The sequence below is a fragment of the Acinonyx jubatus genome, chromosome E1, assembly GCF_027475565.1.
Source record: "Acinonyx jubatus isolate Ajub_Pintada_27869175 chromosome E1, VMU_Ajub_asm_v1.0, whole genome shotgun sequence".
In the NCBI taxonomy this organism is placed as follows: Eukaryota; Metazoa; Chordata; class Mammalia; order Carnivora; family Felidae; genus Acinonyx; species Acinonyx jubatus.
Genome location: NC_069397.1, coordinates 27,828,410 through 27,847,378, shown reverse-complemented (window position 1 = coordinate 27,847,378; position 18,969 = coordinate 27,828,410). Strand labels below are relative to the sequence as shown.

At 48.3% G+C, this 18,969-nt stretch overlaps 1 protein-coding gene across 3 annotated transcripts in view; it reads right to left on the bottom strand.

Annotated features, from left to right (window-relative positions):
• RNF43 (ring finger protein 43) overlaps positions 1-18,969 on the bottom strand; it is a 64,145-nt gene that overhangs the window by 3,684 nt on the left and 41,492 nt on the right. For all 3 annotated transcript variants that reach the window (XM_027034230.2, XM_027034231.2, XM_053211707.1), the window contains 7 exons: positions 12,278-12,400; positions 5,302-5,376; positions 5,059-5,190; positions 4,318-4,422; positions 2,788-2,949; positions 2,144-2,246; positions 130-1,479 (listed from right to left, as the gene is read on the bottom strand). In XM_027034230.2, coding sequence (XP_026890031.1) covers positions 130-1,479; positions 2,144-2,246; positions 2,788-2,949; positions 4,318-4,422; positions 5,059-5,190; positions 5,302-5,376; positions 12,278-12,400 — 2,050 coding nt within the window. The remainder of the gene's footprint in view (positions 1-129; positions 1,480-2,143; positions 2,247-2,787; positions 2,950-4,317; positions 4,423-5,058; positions 5,191-5,301; positions 5,377-12,277; positions 12,401-18,969) is intronic.

Sequence of the window (18,969 nt, the reverse complement as noted above, 5' to 3'; positions counted from 1 at the left end):
CAATATTTTGAATGTCGCCCCACTGCACCCTTCTCAGCTTCTGTCAACCCCTTGTTGGCTGACTTTACCCATCCTGCAATAACCCCTAGTATCCTCTCCCCACCACACCCTCTCCCCCTGAAAACTCACCAGGCTGGGCTGGCGGCACCTGGCAGTGTGGGTAAGGGCATGACCTGCCCTCCAGGGTGCCACAACTCCATTCACAAGGCCCTTCCCCAGGTGGGTGTGGTTCCAGGGACTGGCGTGGAGTCAGACACAACCACACTGGCTGTGAACTTGGGTAACAAGGGCCTGGGGTTTCTGGTAGCAGCCTCCTCTCCAGGCCTGGAGGTCCAAAGATCAATGGATGGGCCTCTGGGGACCAAGGGTATGCCAAGCTGGTAGCATAATGGGGGAAAACCTGGCAAGTTGGGTGTGCAGTCAAGTCCTGGGGCCGAGAGGCTGGGGTGGGCTCTGAGAGGCACCCTCGCCTTTTCCTCTGTGGATGTCGAACAGGGAGGCTGGATTTCTGCAAGTGGAAGAGGCTGCTGGGACTGGGGCTGGAGGCATCAGCTGGGCCTGCGGCTGCTTCGACGAGGGCCTTGGGCCGTTGTGGATTGGGGAGCTGTCCTGAGGGGGCAGCTGGGTTGGATCTGGCAGCTTGCTGATCAGGGGAAGGCGGCTCTGGCTGGGGCTGTGTCCGAGGAATGGCAGGCCTGGACTGGAGCAACCCAGTTTCTGGGCCAGGCTTCCGGCCATGCCACTGGAAGCGCTTTTTGTAGTGGTGGTGCCGGTGCCGGTGGTAGTGGATGTGGCTGGAAACCTGGGTTTCTCCTGTGGGTACCACTGAGTCCAAAGAACGGGGCCGAGAGGTCACACTAGGCTGGGTCTCCTCCCCCCGGGGCTCCCCTTCAGGGCTGCAGTACACCAAGGGGTCAAAGTCACTGCTCAGGGAGCTGCGGAAGGTAGAACTGCTGCCATGGATGCCCTGCAGACTGATGTCCGTGCAGTTGACCACTGAGTCACTTGAAGAGCCATGACAGGGCCCCGAACTGGAGTCACTGGCTGGCCCGTCTGCCATGTAGCCACTGCGTTCCGTGCGGTAGCTTTCTCCAGAACCGCTGCTGTCGTGAGGCCTGGCCCGGCGTGGGGGTGCCGGGCAAGCGGAGAGGTGCTGTGAGGTGCATCGGAGACGGCCTAGCCCCCAGCCCTGTGCGTAGGGATGCTGGGCCACCGTCAGGCGCTGCTGCTCGCCCGGAGCCCGAGGATGTGCGGCTCTGGGGAGACGGTGGTGCCGGGGGCCTGTGCCTGGCTCCTGCGAGGTTGGGAAGGGACCAGATCGCGGGGGCCGAGCCACTGCACTCCGGGAAGGGCCCAACAGGTATGCAGCAGGTAGGTGGTAGTGGGCATGGCCGGGATGCTGGCGAATGAGGTGGAGTCTCCGGCCAGGTTCCTGATAAGATCGAGAGTGTCCCAGGGACTGGGAAAATGAATCACCCTCTGGAAGAAAGAACCAAGAGCATAGGTGTTTGACCCCCACAAACCTATGGAGCGTGCATTCAGAAAAGTGTGGCTGTAGCACCTATTTGAGCCCACGTAGCCTGTGTGTTCAGTCAGAGTTGAGGGACCAAGGACATTCCTAATCTGCCTGTGCCCTGGGACGCCCTGGCTCCTTCCAGTCCATCCATCTCCCTGGAAGTTCCACTGTGTATGTCCATCCCTGCTCCTCCCATCAGCCCACCTGGGGCTCTTTGACCCAGGGCCACCACCAGTCCATAGTGCACCTTTGGGTAGATTAGAAAAAGGCTCTCCTTCCTCAAGATACTTCACTTTCATCTTTTAGAAAATTTTCATAATATCCTGGTTTTGTTAGAATAAGATACTTTGTTGCCAGAAAATCAGAATAATAAATATACAAACCACCCAGATTTAGAATCAACAAAGTTGTCATACAGATACAATGTTTAAAGTAATGAAGATGTCTACAGTATGAATGGCCCTCCCTGCCCTTCACAGGAAGCACTCTTGAGCAGTATACAGCTTAAAGAACTATTATGGCAGACCTGCTTTCTCCTCAGCTTCAAGACAAAACCGTCCCTCAGAGAGCAACCTTGTTCTAGACCCATCTGCCTGCACATAGGGGAGGACTTGGCCCACCTCCTACCTACGATGTTGAACATGCAGAGAGGGCAAGTCCGATGCTGATGTAGCCAGGGGTCCACACACACACGATGGAACTCATGGAGGCAAGAAATGACCCGTAGCTCCTAGAGAAAACAAGGGCGTCCAAACCAAAGTTACCTGTAGGTTCAGGAGTAACGAGGATTTCCCTGACTCCCTCTGGCCTCTCCTTTTTGCCCTCAGCTTCTTGAAAAATACCCCATGGTAGAATAGAAAGAGTAAGGGCTTTGGTGTCCGGTAAACCTGGATCTTGCCACTTTAGCTGCATGACCTTGGGCAAGTTTCTTAACAGAAATGCTCTAGTTTTCCGCTCTAAAATGAGTATGAAAAACTAACCTACCCCCACCCTGCACTGTCATGAGGCTAAAATGAGATAATACATCTAAAGCACCCACTACAGATCCTAGCACGTGGTACACACTCAACGAACAGTAGTTGTCTTTCCCTGGAAGACCAGGAAAATAACCAGACCTCAGTGCTGTCCCCTACCTCTGCTTCATTGCAAGATACACGGGACACAGATGCAACCAGGGCACCCACACCTGCCCGAGTGCCTCCTCCAGCCTCCCAAAGTCCAGCTGCCCTCCCCAGCCCGGTCATGGAGGTCGCCCGTAAGCCCTGCCTTACCTGGCCCTCAGAGAACTCCTCCAGGCAAATGGCACACACAGGGGCTGAGCTACAGCTGCTACTTGAGTCCGGCCACTCAGCCCGGGCCCTCCTGCAGCTGGCCTGGTACCTCCTGGTGGCCAGCTGGCTGATGGCCCAGGCTGTTCGCTGTTGAAGGGGATCCTGAGAAGAGGGGTGGGGCTCAGAATAGGGCAAGGGCTCCTCTTCCCTCACCCCTGGACCTCAAGTTTGTGCTTGGCTCCCAGTCACCCAGTTAGATCATATGGCCGATTGACTACTCCTAGGAGTTTGTCGTCTTCAAGCTCATACGTGGCTCTGCCAAGCAGGCTAAGCCCCGCCCACCCCACTCCCCCATTCATACCATCAAGCTTTCTTTTCCTTGATGACCCATGGGAGAAAATTTTCATCCAACTGCCTGCTTGACATCTTTGCTTGGATATCAAATAGGCCCATCAAACTGAATTCCTAATCCCATTAACCACCGAACCACATATCCATCCTACCGCCTTAAAATGTAAGTCAGATCATGGTACTACTTCCGCTCAAAACTCTCCAATAGCTCCCATTTCAGCCAGAGTAAAAAAACACTGTCCTGCCAATGGCCTACACAGTCCAGTAAAAGGGGCCCCCATGGACCGTCTGTCCTCGCCTCCTGCTCTGTCCTCTCACTCACTGCACTCCAGCCACATGGCCCCCTTGCTGTGACTCAGACATACTGGACACGCTGTTGCCTCAAGGCCTTTGCCCTTACCGTTTTCTCTGTCTCGATCATACTCTCCCCAGATATCTGCACATATCACCCCCTCACCCATTTAGGGTCTTTCCTGTAAATGTCGTCCTCTCAATAAGGCTTTCTCTGGCTTTGCTTTTAAAAATTAACTCTGTCCGGGGAGCCTGGGTGGCTCAGTTGAATAAGCATCCGACTTTGGCTCAGGTAATGATCTCACAGTTTGTGAGTTCAAGGCCCACGTTGGGCTCTGTGCTGACAGCATGGAGCCTGGAGACCACTTCGAGTTCTGTGTCTCTCCCTCGCTCTCTGCCCCTCCCCCACCCCTGCGCACACTGTCTCTCTCTATCTCTCAAAACTAAACATTGAAAAAAAATTTTTTAAATAAAAATTAACTCTGTCCTTTTACATTCCCCTTTTCCTCTTCCATTTTATTTTTCTCCTTGGAACATGTCGCCATCTAAAATACTACATATTTTACTTATTTATTTTGTTTATTGTCTGTCTCTTCCCATGAGAATGAAAGCTCCCTGAGGGATCTTTTTGTTCACTGCACAATCCCCAATACCTGAAACAGTGCCTGGTCCATACGAGGAGGTCTCGATATTTGCTGAATAAATAAATGAATGGGCAAGCTGATGTGGAGAGGCTGCTGGAGATCAACAAGTCAGATGCCAGGGTATTTAGATGTAAACTATTTCAAGAGCATAAGGACATCTTCTTTCCTCACTTCTCCCTTCCTGCTCTTTACCCTCCCGTATGCATAAACATGCCACCTCCACCAGGGAGCCCACCCTGCTCACCGGCCTGTTGTGGTGGGGGCGGCATCGGATGCGCAGCACTGAAGCCAGGATGACCACAAAGATGGTGCCCACCACCGTCAGGAGGATCCACACATCATAATCTGGCTGGAGGAGTGAGCAGAGATGGAAAGAGTCATTATTTCTGGAAGGAGTTGGGCCAATTTGGGAGACATTCAGGTGCTCAGGAGAGTGAAGGCTAGAGATCCCCATGAGTCTTCCAGCAGAGGGGATGAGGTGAGGAGGAACCTGCAGGCGGGGTTAGGTGGTCCCTGTCTGCCCAAGGTCAATCATAGGAGAGGGTCCTCCAGGTGTCAGCTGTGAGAGGTACTACTATCTGAAGACCTGTGTGCTTGGGAAAAAGAGGAAAAAGACCCTCTGCAAAGTGGAAGCCACCCAGTGCACAGCTGGGTGAGGTTTCTAGCTAGTGGAGAAACACCAGCCAGGGTGTCAGGGGCTAGGGGGTCAGGGTTTCATTCTGGCTCTGCTCCTCTGTGCCGTGAAACCACAGAGCTGAAAACAACTTTAGAACTCAGCTGGCCAAATTGATGCATTCTGCAGATGAATCCCAGAGGGGGAAGAAACCTGTCCTGAGGCACACAGCTGGTGGATAAAGTTGAACTATAGGGTTTCTAAACTCTCTTTAGCTCCAGGAGTCTAAGGGCTCTGGATGGGAGTTGCCACAGAACAAAGTGGCAGTGAGAACGGGCGCTAGGGCAAGGCCTGGAGATCTGGCGTGCTTACCCAGGTTGGGGGCTCCTTCAGCTCAATCCTAACATGAGCCTTTCGGTTCTTGTACACAAACTCCATCAGCTTCTCGGCATCTTTACCCCAGATCAACACCACTGGCCAAGTCAGCCCCAGGGGTTGCTGTAGCTGTGGGAGGGAAAGTGCCCACGAGGGCTGTTATGTCCTGACTTGTCTTTTCCCAGATGACTTTATCTCCCTCCATCCATCTCCCTCAGACACCCCAATGTCCCTGGGTACCTGCTCAGCAGCAGCTCGATCCTCAGTGATGTCAAAGAGGACCGCACTAGCTCCTCGCTCCCCTGCCATCCGGGCCTGCAGGGACACACAGCAGAGGTCCGGCTGAGGTCAGAGAAGGACACGGCCCATCTGTCCATCCATGCCCCGGCCTCACCCCTCACACGCCTGTCCCTTCCTGGGACGTTGCACACACTGCATCTTTGCACACTCAAATATAACATGTGCGATCCGTGTCCTGCCCTCAGCTCACCCAGGTCCCACTGCCTTCAAGGACAACATTCAATCCTTCATTTTGTCATGGAATAAACCTGTAACAAGGGTTTAGTAGGTGTCAGGTAGTGGACCTGGCTCTAGAGCTAAGGACAAATAAGACATTGCCTGGCCCTCAAAGTACCACAAGTCTGCCTTCACTAAGAAGTGTGAGAACAGAAGGGAGTGGCCAGAACCACCACAAACCCCCACCCCAGGGAGTGGGGGGAGGGTGACCAGTCCCTGGAAAGGGAGGGAGAAAAGACAGGTGGAGAACTCCTTCAGAATAGAACTGGGCTTTCCAAGATCCAGCCCTGCCTGACAAGAGGAGCCTACAGGGCATCCCCTCAGCTCAGGCAGAGTGTCAAGGGCCTGGGCCCCTGCTGTCACCCAAGGTCTCTATGGCAGAGCCCAGGCTCAGCCCATCTCTTGATCTCTTTCTCCCTGTCACACTTTTCCTGGCTACAATTCAAGGACTTAATGGAGTCTCTGTCCAGTGCTTTATCCCTCATCCCTTCCCTGAAGGTGGCACTGGAGGCTGGGTGGGGAGGGACTGAGGGGCTATTACCACAAGGACACAACTGTGCAGGTATGCACATGCACGCTTGCCAGGGCTCCAAGAGCAGGGTCTAGCCAACCAGGCAGAGCAGAGCAGAGCCAAAAAGAAAGAGAGAGAAAAAAAGCAGGAATCTAGAAGCTGGGTGTGGGGTAAGAGAACTGAGATAAGAGCCAGGGGTGGGGTGGAGGTGCAAGGGCAAAGGAGCCACAGACAGATACTGCCTTGCCTTTGTGACAGCCTCCCTGCCCAGCACAGCCACTCTCCAGCCTTTCTCCCCACAGCACAGGCTCATCTTGCCTTGGTATCAGGCTGGGACCTCGTGCCCCCAGGGCCCTGCTGAGTCTTTGCAGCCTTCCTGCAGGCACTGAAGGAGTTAATCCCTCTGCCAGTAGTGGTGGCAGGAAGGGGAGCCAGGGCTGGGGCTTACTCACACTGTTAGGGCTTTGATCTCTGCTTTCCTTCCCAGAGAGAGCCTGTCCGGGCAGGTCTCCTGCCAGGCAGGCCAGGGGAGAAGCTTGCTCCAGCTCCCTGCTCCCTATTCCCCAGGAGGCAGCAGGGGCCAGAGGGCCCCCTCAGAACTGGCAGCCCACAGGCAGGGGAGCCCAGGAAGAAGGTGGTGGAGACACTCGAGTGGGGCCCTGTTTTGGTCAGAAGAGTAACTTTCCCCCTTCCTCCCTCTCTCCCTCCCTCCTTGAACTGCTGAGGAGCTGGGCTGGGCCCTCTACCAGCACCCAGGCCCAGCCCAGGCCCAGGCTCGCCAGCCTAATTGACTGGAAATTCACAGGACTCCAGAATGGTATTGCTGAAGAAATTGAGAGGTCACAGCCTTCATTGTCCTCCTGCTCATTTACTCCCAAGAAGTCCAGCCCAACTAGGTGACCCCAGGCAAAGAGAAACTTCTGAACCCTCCAAGCCAGGGTATGGGAGCCACACCAGAGGAAAAGGAGAGGGGCTCCCCCTGCTAATGTCATAGTCTAGAACTTGGCCAAGGCATGGGGAGGTCACCTCAGTAGTCAATGAATTGAGACTCCTGGATCCTACATGCTGACAGGGCCTCATGTGTCTTATGCCCAGATTGAGACCCTAGACCCAGCCTGGCCTGAAAGAGCATGAGAGAAGGGCACAGACTTCCTTCTCCAGAGATTTTCTTACTTACCAACCCCTCTGTCTTTGAAGGACTGGGGTAGGAACAGTGGAAAGTAATTACCCTGATGTTCAAACACCCCAGCCCATTACAGCCCATAATTACAAAGTTGTAAAAAGGGATCAAAGAGAGAGTACTGGCCAACAGGGGAAACAAACAGGACTTTCAGGCAGTGGGTACCTGTGTTCAGAGTTCTAGGAACCAAAAAGCACGATTTGGGGCCAGATGGCAGCCCACAATGGGACTATCCATGCTTCCCTCTGGTCCACCTGCCCCCAAGAAAGTGGGAGAGAGGGAGAAAACAAAGCACTTCTTGGGAGACCGGAATCTGGAAGGCAGAGACAATAGGAAGGCCCTCTGCATGGGAAGACTCGGCTTTAGAAAAATTACCCAGAGATCTCTTTTGGGGCTGCAAAGAGTCAGCCATCTCTCTAGGGGCAGCAAACAAAGCTGCCCACGGCCTCTAGCAACCAGGACTAGTACACTCTAGGACTCGTACACTACCCTCTGTACCTCTCTGGGCTGTAGGTTTTCCTCTCCAGACACAGTGACAGTCTCTGTAATCTCCTCATCAAAGATTGGCTAGGTACCTACTGTGGCCAGGGCACCAAGCCAGGGAAGGCCAAGCCCTCTAGAACAGCTCTTTATCTAGTTGTACATATCCATATGTACATATCCATAATATATCCAAAGACATATCCATAATATAATGCTGATAACATTCCAGAGTACAAATGAATGAAATAGACCAGTAGTTTTCAAACCTTTTTTCACTGCAGAAAGCCCATCCCCCACCACACACACACACACACACACACACACACACACACACACACAATCTGACGCAAATCTTCAATACACAAAACAGATAAGACTCAGCTGAGTTTGAGGATGGGGGTGGGGTTAAGAAAGAGCCTTGGTTTCCCCCTCCCCACAAAGCACCTCCCTGAAACCTGGCATGGACAGAGACCCCGGCAGTGTGCCAGAAAAGAGGCATCCCTCCATAATAGGCTAGCTGGGCTGAGCCAGTCAGGAAAGATTCACTAGAAGAGGTGGAATTCATCTGGACTTGAAAGCAAGGGTAGGAGGAAGTAGAAGGGATACTAACCTTTACTGAGACCCACTCTGCCCAGACTGCTCAGGTTTGAGTCCTGAATATGCCACCAACTATTAGCTGTTAGACTTTGGGTATGGTACTTAACTGCTGTGTGCCTCCGTTTTCCTTTCTGTAAACTGGGGATTATAATAGGCCCTACTTCACAGGGTTGTTTTGTGGGCTGTATAAGTTAATCCATGCAAAGCTTTATGCTAGTACCCAGCACATAGTAAGTGTCCCCTAAGTAGTAGTTATTGTTATATCAGCTATTACTATATGCTTTGGGTATGTGATTTCATTCACTCTTCACAAAAACTCTATAAGACAATTATCCAGTTTTGAGTTGAGGAAACTGAGGCTCAGAGAGACTGAACAACTTGCCTAGGGCCACACAGCTGATCAGACCACTGATCTAGTCCAGGCATGAGGTGATAAGGGCCTGGGTAATCACAAGGATGGCTGTGGAGTTGCTAATAGAGAAACAGAAACCAAGTTGGATGACTGGATAGGGGGAGGGAGTCGGTGGTGGTGACAAGAATGGATGAGTCCAGAAAAATTATGGTGAGGGTTTCAGAGAAGATCAAGAGAGGCAAGAATGAAAGAAAAACCCCAATCTTGTTAAAAGCATAGGATGATGATGCCAGTGACGACAACAGTGGTAATTGCAATCATTTATTCAGTGATCACTATGTGCTTAGCATGGGAGCTTCCATCTGTACTGTCTTATGGAGCTTCCATAAGAGCTTCCATCTGTACTGTCTCATTAAATCCTCATAACTACTTTATGATATAAGTCCCATTATTATTCCCCTTTTACAGATGAGGAAACAGGGGCCCAGAGAGGCGAGCTAAAATGTCTAGGTCACACTGAGGAGCAGTGGAGATGGCAGGCTTCAGACCCAGGGCTGTCTGGGTCTCAAGAGCCCCAGCTCTGTTGATGGTGATGACACCACTACTACTGATGGATATTCCAGAGCTGATTGAGGTTAGCATTTCTCAAACTTTTATCACTAAAACCCACCTTTCCCCTCTGGCATGTGGGAACCATATGTTTTTTTAACATTTTACCAAACTAACTGAATTCATTATGTACAATTCATTTTCCTATGAGATAACTTGTAACCAAAAGCAACATACAAATATTTTAGTTAAGCTTGTGGGACTTATGAAACATTGGAAGTAGCTCAAAGACCTCCATTACTACCCTCACTACCTCCTTTGAGCCAGCAGATCTCAGGTAGGAGCTGCTTGGTCAGGTCAAAGGATGAAACCCAAGGGAAGCCTTGACCTGACCAGTTGGAGAATGTGGGGCTAGAGCCATCCTGTCCCACCGAGGTGGGGGAGAAGCCAGGTATGGAGAAGCTGAGCAGCTAGTGAAGGAGGAGGAAGCATGAGCAGTGACCACAAAGGCTGTGGAAGAAAAACAGGTCCTAGGGCAGCAGCCAAAGTGCCTCTTCTAAACCCCTAATGGCTTTTTGTTCCTTTGTGCATTTTAGCTCAGGCACTATTTGGTAGCTGACAGACATCATTTTCATCCTCACAACGACCACTGGGGTAGAAAATAAAAGTCCCATTTTATGGTGGTGGCCCAATAAGGTTAAAAAGAGCACCGACCACACGTTCCTTGTTTCCTAGTGTCTGTGCACAGGACTTATTCCTCCCACAGCACTGTGATCCTCCAGGGGGCGAGAAGAAAACCTCCTACGTGGACAATGTCCTGCCACGTTGCCCAGTGTTCAGATGTGTGTGAAATGCATACACCGTTTTAGAAGAACAGCAGAGCATCTCTGAGCCCTTCCTCTCCCATCTTTCTCTCCTCTCCCACCTCTGTATCTCACACACTCACACTCACTCACACACACACATACACACACTCACACCCAGTCACACACACTCCACACTCACATTCATACCACGTAACACTAGGCACTCATCTACCAAATGAGCAAATGAATGACATTTGCCCATATTCTGTAAAGCAAGGGAAGTGAAATAGCCCAAAGCAGGGTACCTTCAACCTAACAAAATTCTGCTGCCATTAAGGACCTGCCCAGTCTTACACAGACACAACACTCTCCAGATCCTCCACGTGTGCTGGCCCCGACCGCCCACCTCCTCCGTAGCCCTCTTCTGCATCAGCGTAGCCTGGGCTGGGAGAATATCTCCACCCACCTGTGGGTGCCACAATCAGAACCCCGCCCACATCTTCCCCTCTCCATGGGACCAGGTAAGAGCCCAGGCTGTTTCCTTGAGACTCATGGCTCAGGAAATAGCCCTCAGTAGGATCTGGAAACCAGGGAGAGTCTGGGCCTGAGTACAATCAGCGGGCACACTGGTTGGGACTGTCACCGTCCTCTTTCCCCACACCGGGGAGCTGGACCCCTTCCACCAAATCCACCTGACTGTGCCACACAGAATCTAACTATGCTCTGGCTTATGCCACCAGGAGAATCTTTTCTCATGCTTTCAGTGTTCCTAGCCAAAATGGGAGGCAACAGAGCAGAGAGATTAAAAGCCCAGGTTTGAGAACTAGACAAGGCTCAGTTCAAATCACAGCTCCACCCCTTCCCAGCTGGGTCACCCTGGCAAGTTAAGTTTTTTTTTTCTTTTTCTTTTTTAGTTTATTTATTTACTTTTTAGTAATGTCTACACCCAATGTGGGACTCGAAATCACAACCCTGAGATCAAGAGTCACATGCTCCTCTGGGACACCTGGGTGGCTCAGTCGGTTAAGTTGGTTAAGTCCAACTTCAGCTCAGGTCATGATCTCAGAGTTCGTGAGTTTGAGCCCTGCATCAGGCTCTGTGCTGACAGCTCAGAGCCTGGAGCCTACCTCAGATTCTGTGTCTCCCTCTCTCTCTGCCCCTCCCTGGCTTGCACTCTTTCTCTCTCTCTCTTAAAAATAAATTTTAAAAAACATTTAAAAAAAAGTCACATGCTCCTCTAACTGAGCCAGCCATGTGCCCCAGTTACTTAAGTTTTCTGACCCTCACTTGCTTCACATGTCAAATAGAGAATAAAATGTCTAGCTTTCCTGATTGTCATGCAAAATAAAGGGGATAATGTATAAAGAATCTGTCCCATGTGGCACATGGTCAGCACACAGAAAACAGTAACTAACATTAGAGCAGAACAAATACAAATGTTCACAGAACCTTAGAGGTAGCAGGCCAGTGAGCAGCATGGCAAACCAGACAGTCCACGATGGTGGAAACCTGGCAACTGCCACCAGCTCCAGCCAATGATGCCCTCTGGAAATGTGGAGCCACCGGTTTGCAATCTTAGAGGAAGAATGTGAACTTTTTTTTAATGTTTATTTATTTGATTTGAGAGAGAGAAGGAGAGAGAGCATGTGTGCGCTCGTGAGCAAGGGAGGGGCAGAAATAGTGGGAGAGAGAGAATCCCAAGCAGGCTCCTCACTCTCGGTGCAGAGCCCAACATGGGGCTCAATCTCATGAACCCTGAGATCATGATCTGAGCCAAAATCAAGAATCTGGTGTTTAACCTACTAAGCTGCCCAGGCGCCCCAAGAATGTGAACTTTTTAAGGAAACATGGCTTCTGTTTCTGCTATTCTTGCATACGCTCAGTCAATGTTTCTGAAAGATGGAAAAGCCCTTCAACTGACCGCCTCTTTGCCCTGATGCTGGTTAGGGGAAGGGGTTTAAGAATTTCCAGGTGATGGGGGAGGATATGGGGTGGGGCACATGCCTTAGATGACAGTCAGAGGTTCTGCTGGTGGATGATGGTTGGTGGGGAAAGGATGGAGGCCTAAATTTCCACCCCTCTCAAACCAGTCATGAATGAGGAAAACCAGAGCAAATTGGACACATCTCTCCTAGGTGAGAAGGGGACAGAGAACAAAGGGCCCTCTCACAGCCTGGAGCTGGGTGAAGTTCAGAGTGTGTGGAGGTCAAGTGTGAACCTACCTTGCTGGCCAGTGACAGGCAGGGGCGCGGGGCCCGTTGGGGACTCTCCAGCTTGACAATGCTGATGAATCCAGGCTCCAGATTATCGTCATCGCTGGCATTGCACAGGTACAGGGGGTGGGACTGCAGAGAGAGGGAGAGAGAGAGGTTAGGGAGGCTCTAGGGAGCAGGAGTAACCTGTGGGAGCCAAGTACTTCCCCACTGTTCCAGGCAGGGACCAGGCAGGTCTCCTAGTGCTATGAAACAATCAGCCTTCTTATTTTTTCTTTCTTTCTCTTTTTCTTTCTTTCTTTCTTTCTTTCTTTCTTTCTTTCTTTCTTTCTTTCTTCTTTCTTTCTTTCTTTCTTTCTTTCTTTCTTTCTTTCTTTCTTTAATTCTTTCATTTTAATTTGCATCCAAGTTAGTTAGCATATAGTGCAATAATGATTTCAGGAGTAGAATCCAGTGATTCATCCCCTACATATAACTCCCAGCGTTCATCCCAAGTGTCCTCCTTAATGGGCCTTCTTACTAAATTGCCTCAGAGGAAGCTAGTAAGCATCAGTTGTCATTTCAGGGCCACCAGGGCCAAGGATACATGGAGGTGGGGTGCAGGTAGGCACGAGGGGTGCCCAAAAGGGGGAACCTCAATGAAGAGCCTGCTGCAAATCTGCCCCAACAACCCTCAAACTGCCACAGACTCTCTCACCTCCTACTTCTTTCACCTGCTCTAAAACCCCAGGCTAAGAGCCCATATCAGTGCCTTCAGAATCTTGCCTTCCCTCCATGCTCTCCCAGGGCAGTGCTGGGTGCTGCCGGGTGCCTCCTGCCTCCTTGGGATGCCCGCTGACATCCCCATCTTTCCTGTGGCTTGGGTCTACTCACTCTGTGTTTCCCTGATCTTCTCAATATCTCCCTTTGCCCCTGCCCTGGGCCCATCCTGAGATGAAGCAGGGAGAAGACACTATCTGGGGATAAGCCTTGGCTAAGAGCCTTGAACATCACACTTCCTAGGAGCTCATCCTTTCCCTGGGGATTATGCAGTGGAGGTGAGCCAGCACATGTTCTGAGGGTGTGGCAGGGTCAGTCCAAGACCCTGTGCCCTTAGCCTAGCTGGTGCAGAGCAATGGCTCAGGGGGAACTGGGCCCAAAGTGTGCTAACAGACCAGAGAATCCCCCATCAGAGGACAAGAATGTCCTTCTATATACTCACTTGTCACTCAAAATGATTCGAATACCCACTTGAAACTAATCTTCCCATTGTGCTATGAAAAAAAAAGTACTTATCTGGCCCTAGATAATCCTATGGGCCGGAGGTTCCTATGTGGTGGAAACCCAGTGTATCCTGCAAACAAGGGGATTTTGTATGAGGGAGGTGCCCATACTTCTTCTCCACTGCCGCTGAAGTCTAAAGGACTTCCAGAAAGAACCATCAGACGAACCAGAGAGCATTTTGAATTCATGAAGATGTTGGTGCTGATGATGGATTTAAAAAGCACAGTCACTTTTTGGGGGTGCCTCATTTGGTGGAGAGTGTGTGACTCTTGATCTCGGGGTTGTGAGTTCGAGGCCCACATTGGGTGTGGGATTACTTAAAAATAAAATCTTTAAAAATATACAAATAAATAAAAGCACAGTCATTTTTGAAAGCATTTCCATGCTATTTCTTCTCACCATGTCACTGCAGTCCCTTGAACATAGTAGGTTCTCAAAAACAAGCACCACCCTGCTTTGAATTCTATCCTTGTGAATATAAATCTTTGGGCAGGGGGAGTTGAAATGAGAGGGAGCTCCATTCTTGCTCCCAGAATTTAAGGAGAATTACTCTGGTAGTCGTCAAAGTTTAGTGTGGAAGAAACGCTATGTGCACCCCAACCCCCCTCAGAAAAGGGTCAGGGCCCAGATTAGGGGTTGTTCTCACTTTACTGAAGCTGTAGCTCCTGTCTCAACAAGTTCCATTAGTCTGTCCATCTGCCCATTTGCCCAACCATGCATCCATTCATTTCTTCATTCTTCATTTCTTCAACATTCAACCATGCCCAACCATGCAAATTCAACCATTTGCCCAACCATGCATCCATTCATTTCTTCAACAAGGAGGGCCTCCTTGTTGCCATGCACTGTACAATGAGTTGGGGAGTCAACAATAAATAAGATAGGCTCTTTGCCTTAACGAAGCTCAGAAGACAAGTGTACAAACACATTGTATTGTGATGTTGTGATGCTGTGGGAGGGCTCAAGGAGAGGGGACTAAGTATCCCATGTAGGAGAGCAGAGTGACTTTAGTGAGTCCTTGGGTACTGAGTAGATATGTGTTCACCCACTGGATCTGCAGGAAGGGGGAAGGTACATTCCTGGCAGAGGAAGCAGCCTGTGCCCAGGCATGGAGGCACAGGCAGAGGGCAAGGAGGGGCTGCAGGCATTTAGGTCTGGTGTGGAGGGGAAGGCAGGAGATGAGGCCAGAAAGGTTGGCAAGCACCAGACCAAGGAGGAAAGACGGCAGATTTGCGTTTGAGAAAGGTCTCCCTGGTGATGAGAGAAGACTGTCTAGAGTGGTAAGGAGTCAGAAGTCAGCTGTTCCAATAGAACAAAAGATGTGAGATCTTCAGGAACTACAAATCGTAGCCATGGGACTCTATTGCTTTGCTTGCTCCCCTACCACTACCCACAGTCCAGCTTTCTCCAGATAATTCCAACGTGCCTCTCACTGATTAGAGTGTCAAGTGAGGGGGGAAGTCACTTCAGAGAAGAGTTGTCTTCTTTTTTTTAACTTTTCTTTTCCTTATTCTTTTTTTTTTTAATTGAGAGAGAGGGAGAGCACACGTGAGCTGGTGAGAGGGGCAGATGGAGAGGGAGAGAGAACCTTAAGCAGCCTCCATGCTCAGCATGGACCCCAGTATGGGGCTCCATCCATAGCCCTGGGATTCTGACCTGAGCTGAAATCAAGAGTCGGATGCTCAACTGACTGAGCCACTCAGGAGCCCCAAGAGTTGTCTTTACAGAAAGATTTGCAAATATTTAACCACCACTCTGCCCCCAGGCCCTCGCAGGGGGAACCAGCATATACAAGCAGTGCTATATTGTAGGATGCCTCTGAGGTGATGCAGGAGAAAAAACTTGGTGTCAGAGTCACCAGACTTCCCTGATCCTGAAGGGACTATAGAAGAGGGAGGGGGAGGAAATTAACCATTAGTAAACACCTCTTGCCTGCCAGGCCCTCTAGATGTTATCTCACTATGAGGTAGGTGTGATCATTCCCATTTAAAGAAGAGAAAGAGGCTTAAGGCACAGGGAAGTTAAGGTCACACAAGATTAGAACCCAGCTCTATCTGACTCCAGCCTCTGGAGTCCTGTAACTCAAAATGAACCCAGAGTCAACCCTCCATTGTCCAAGTTAATGGGGATGATGATAATGCTAGTTTACATTTATTGAGTAAATACAGTGGGCCAGTGATGAGTCTAAGCACTTTTGTGTATTAACTCTTTCCATTCTCGTAACAACGCTATGTTAAGGTAGAAACTACTATTGTCTCCATTTTAAAGATGAAGAAACTGAGGCATTAAGCGGTTAAGTAACTGACAAGATAGAAGTAAAACTTTCACTATTTGCATATGATATGATACTACATATAAAAAACTCAAAAGACTCCACCAAAAAAGTGCTAGAACTGGTACACAAATTCAGTAAAGTCGTAGGATACAAAATCAATGTATGGAAATCTATTGTATTTCTATATACCAATAATGAAGCAGCAGAAAGAAAAATTAAGAAATCAATCTCATTTACAATTGTGCCAAAAACAATAAGATACCTAAGAATAAACCTGACCAAAGAAGACAAAGATCTGTACTCTGAAAACGACAAAATCCTGATGAAGGACATTGAAGACAACACAAAGAAATGGAAAGACATTCCATGGTCATAGATTGGAAGAGTAAGTATTGTTAAAATGTCTATACTATCCAAAGCAATCTATACACTTAATGCAATCTCTATCAAAGTATCAACAGCATTCTTCACAGAACTAGGACAAACAATCCTAAAATTTGTATGGAAGACCCTGAATACACAAAGCAACCTTGAAAAAGAAAAACAAAGCTGGAAGCATCACAATTCTGGACCTCGAGCTACATTACAAAGCTGTAGTCATCAAGACAGTATGGTACTGGCACAGGCTCTCTCTCTCTCTCTCTCTCTCTCTCTCACACACACACACACACACACACACACACACACACACAAATACACATAAATCAATGGAACAGAATAGAAACCCCAGAAATAAACCCACAATTATATGGTCAGTTCATCTTTGACAAAGCAGGAAAGAATATCCAGCGGGAAAAAGAATGTTTCTCCAACAAATGGTGTTGGAAAAACTGGACAGCGACATGCAGAAGAATGAAATTGGACCCCACTTTCTTACACCATATATAAAAATAAATTCAAAATGGATTACAGATCTAAATGTAAGACCTGAAATTATAAAAATCCTAGAAGAGAGCACAGGCAGCAACTTCTTTCTAGACAGATCTCTGAGGCAAGAGAAACAAAAGCAAAAATAAACTATTGGGACTACATCAAAATAAAAAGCTTCTGCACAGTGAAGGAAACAATCAATGAAACTAAATGGCAATCTAGCAGAATGGGAGTAGATATTTGCAAACAACATATCCAATAAAGGGTTAGTATCTAAAATATATAAAGAATTTATATAACTCAACACCCCCCAAAAAAGTGAACAATCTAATTTTTAAAAATGGACAGAAGATACAAATGGACATTTTTCCAAATAAGACATACAGATGGCCAAGAGATACATGAAAAAATGCTCATCATCACTTACCATCAGGAAAATTCAAATCAAAACTACAATGAGAAATCACCTCATACCTGTCAGAATGGCTGAAATCAACAACACAAGAAACAAAAGGTGTTGGCGCGGATGCAGAGAAAGGGGAACACTCTTACACTGTTAGTGGGAGTGCAAACTGGTGCAGCCTCTCTGGAAAACAGTATGGGAGTTCCTCAAAAAGTTAAGAATAAAACTATCCAACAATATAGCAATTGCACTACTAGGTATTTACCCAAAGAATACAAAAATACTAATTCAAAGGGATCCATGCACCCTGATGCTTATAGCAGCATTATCTACAATAGCCAAATTATGGAAACAGCCCAAGTGTCCATTAATTGATGAATGGATAAAGAAGCTGTGGTGTGTGTGTGTGTGTGTGTGTGTGTGTGTGTGTATATATATATATATATATATATATATATACATATATATATATATATATATACATATATATACAATGGAATATTATTCAGCCATAAAAAAGAATGGAATCTTGCCATTCACAATGAAATGGATAGAGCTAGAGAGTATTATGCTAAGTGAAATAATTCAGTCAGAGAAAGACAAATACCATATGATTTCACCCATGTGGAATTTAAGAAACAAAACAAATGAGCAAAGGGAGGAAAAAAGAGAGAGAGGCAAACTGAGAAATAAATTCTATAGTTTAACCATAGAGAATAAACCGGTAACCAGAGGGGAAGTGGTTGGGGGGATGGGTTAAATAGGTGATGGGGATTAAGAAATGCACTTATCAGGTGTGTATGGAAGTGTTGAATCACTATATTGTACACCTGAAACTAATATTACATTATATGTTAACTAACTAGAATTTAAATAAAAACTTAAAAAAAAAGGGGTAACATGTCCAGAATTACACAGCTGAGATCAGAAGAAATGGAAGAAGTAGGATAAAGTAAAAATAAATAATAATAATAATAATAATAAACTAAGAATATTTCCCATTTTACTTTGAAAACACGATGCCTCCCCCAACTCATGACCAAGAAAACTTACCATCTTAATTTTACATTCCTAAACAAATCCCTGAAATATTGGATTCTGTCCTAGGCCCTCCTCTTTTTACCCTCCATGCACCCCCTACGTGACTCCAACCAGTGAATAGCTTTGGTTTCCATACAGAGGTCATTGATTACACATGTGCAGCCCAGACCTCTCATGAGTTCCAGACCTTTATGCCCGACAGGTAGGGCTTGGACATTTCTGCACGAAGAACTTTATACTGTTTTTTCCTTTAATGTTTATTTTTGAGAGAGAGAGAGAGAGTGAGTCAGAGCGTGAGCAGGGAAGGGACAGAGAGACAGAGAAACACAGAATCCAAAGCAGGCTCCAGGCTCTGAGCTGTCAGCACAGAGCCTGACACGGGGCTCGAACTCACGAACCGCGAGATCATGACCTGAGTTGAAGTCAAACGCTCAACCGACTGAGCCACTCAGGCACATGAAGAGCTTTAAATGAGACATCTCAAACTCAGCATGTTCAAAATTGAACTAATCATATTATCCCTCAAAACTGCTCCTCCAGTGTTCCCTATTTTAGGGAATCGCTATCTACCTACTCCCCAAAACAGATGTTTTCCACCTAGCCTCCTCCGTTTCCTTCACCCCTACCCCCACCAGCAACAGCCACCAATCACCAGCTTCTAACAATTCTATCTCCTAAACATGTCTCTTATTTGTCCTCTTTCCTCCGTTTCCACTCTGGCTACTCTAATATAGGCCACCATCATTGCTGTTCCAATTTACTGGGAACACAGTTATTCCAAATAACTGGGGGCATTTCACCCCTCTCAGTTCTACACACTGAAGCCAGAGTGATCTACAATGCTAACTT